Source organism: Alternaria postmessia (assembly GCF_024291825.1).
Source record: "Alternaria postmessia strain BMP 2775 chromosome Unknown scaffold_362, whole genome shotgun sequence".
Lineage (NCBI taxonomy): Eukaryota > Fungi > Ascomycota > Dothideomycetes > Pleosporales > Pleosporaceae > Alternaria > Alternaria postmessia.
This window is the reverse complement of record NW_026260435.1, coordinates 1-2,047: the sequence shown is the minus strand read 5'-3', so window position 1 is coordinate 2,047 and position 2,047 is coordinate 1. Positions and strand designations below refer to the sequence as shown.

Sequence of the window (2,047 nt, the reverse complement as noted above, 5' to 3'; positions counted from 1 at the left end):
TCTCTAGTCGCTTGAGCTCGCTTAGAATAGAAGCGCATTCTTGGGAAATCCGTGCGAGCGGAAGGTCGCTAGAGAACACCCTAATTTTCAATTCTTTGGCGTACTCCTCGGTGAATTCTGCAGCTCCGCTTAGAGCTTCTAGGCTACCAAGTATCTTCTCTGAGGTATCTGTCGAAGTGAAACGACCATTCAATCGCTCAGTGACTTGTCGTATCTCGGTGATGTGGTTGATTGTGATGTCTCTGCCTGCCGTGACATCGCCTTGAAACACTGCGCCACCCCCGCTATCCACAACTCGGTCCGGCGCGTCCATCCGAGCGATAAGAACCCAACTGGACTTTTTCGATCATTCGAAGAGATTTAAAATAGTAGTGGCAGACTATTGATCGTATCGGTGATGGTGCAGGTAGACTTTTGACGTTCGTCACAAGGTGGGGGAAGGCTCACATTCTCGCCTCTTGTTCAGCCAGCTTGGTCAGCACCGGTGCGGCTGATGAGGCGCAGATGGCAGTCAGCTTCCCGTCCCACATAGTACTCTGGATCTTGAGCGACGCAGTCAACCCCTAGCGCTGCCTGTGAGCTCGTTGTTCCTCGGAATTATACGACAATCCTGTACACCAGAGCAACCCCAACAACCAGCGCGAAGCAAGACTAGGCGACAGTCTGACTTAGTAGCTCTCCAACCTTTTAGGTTCGTTGTTTTCCACCTCAGTGCCAGGGTGCCAATTAGATAGCTGAGTTGGCAGCAGTGACGATGCGAAGACCAGGGATCTTCCACCGTCTCAAGTTAAGAAGCCGGGGAAAAGAGCCTTCCGAGAAGAACCTCTTCACAGCAGGCGATTATGGTCTAAAAACAATAGCAGAAGGACAGCACGACACCGCAGAGTAGGAAGATCCTACTACCACAATACACTACTTTGTTGACACATATCTCAGTATCGTGTTCGTCCATGGCCTCACAGGTGGTCGCGATTCCACCTGGACCTACAAACCCACATCGATCTTTTGGCCCCAAGATCTCCTCGCCAAGGATCTGAAAGATGTGCGCATCTTGACGTTCGGCTACGATGCAGATGTACTCAAGCTCCTTAACATCGCTGGTGGAAACACGGTCCGCGACCACGGAAAGTCTCTGGCGCAGGATGTCTCGCTACGAAGAGCAGAAACGAACTCGGTGCGTGAATAGTGACCGATTTTAGCCTTAGTCACTAATTAGTATAGATCGAACGTCCCATCATTTTCATAGCGCATAGCCTAGGCGGTTTGGTAGTAGAGCAGGCCTTGCTCATCTCCCGTGGTACTTCGCAACCGCACGTGAAGTCCCTTCTTCCTAGCACAGTCGCAATAGCCTTCATGGGCACGCCACACCTTGGCTCTCGCAAGGCAGATTGGGCGGCGCCGCTCACAGCACTGTCCAACCTCTTCCGCAAGACGAATAAGGACATCGTTGCAGTACTTGAGCCCGGATCAGAAATGCTATCAAATCTCCAACAGGAATTCCACACTATGCTCGAGGACAGACGAAGGAATGAAGGCAAGTGGCTGGAGATATTTTGTTTCTATGAGGAATTGTCATATCCGGGTATCGGCGATATCGTTTCTCGCCAGTCGGCCATCCTACCCGAGTATCCTAATGCTAGCATTCACCAAAATCATTCTGATATGACGAAATTCGGCGGCGTAACGGATCCAGGCTATGTCAGGGTGCGAGGACAGTTGTGGTTGTGGGTGGATGCCATTGATAAACGGAAGGGTGTCGAACGGGCGGAGGAGCACGTCGGGCAGCAAGTGTCTCACACATCCGGGGAAACATGTCCACCAGAACACCTCATCCAAACTCCACGACAAACACACCAAGACGAAACAGCATACGACCCGGTTCGTAACACAAGTACTACTGCATCACCTAGCAGCGGTGGTGGCAGAGTTGCTATCAGTCAATCAGTCAGTTGTCAGTTCATCTTTGCGGTTCAAACTGTCAGTCTGGAGGTAGTGAACTGACCTGATTGACTGCCAAGACATTTTTTAGAATCGCGAACTGAGACTG

General features: G+C 51.1%; 1 protein-coding gene across 1 annotated transcript; it reads left to right on the top strand.

The window, feature by feature from the left end:
- Window positions 1-842: 842 nt before the first annotated feature.
- Window positions 843-2,001, top strand: J4E82_011720 (uncharacterized protein; the record flags this gene model as incomplete). Its single annotated transcript, XM_051737911.1, has 3 exons — window positions 843-845; window positions 890-1,174; window positions 1,222-2,001. 3 exons carry the CDS (start codon window positions 843-845, stop codon window positions 1,999-2,001), a joined length of 1,068 nt encoding a protein of 355 aa, XP_051582330.1.
- Window positions 2,002-2,047: the final 46 nt, after the last annotated feature.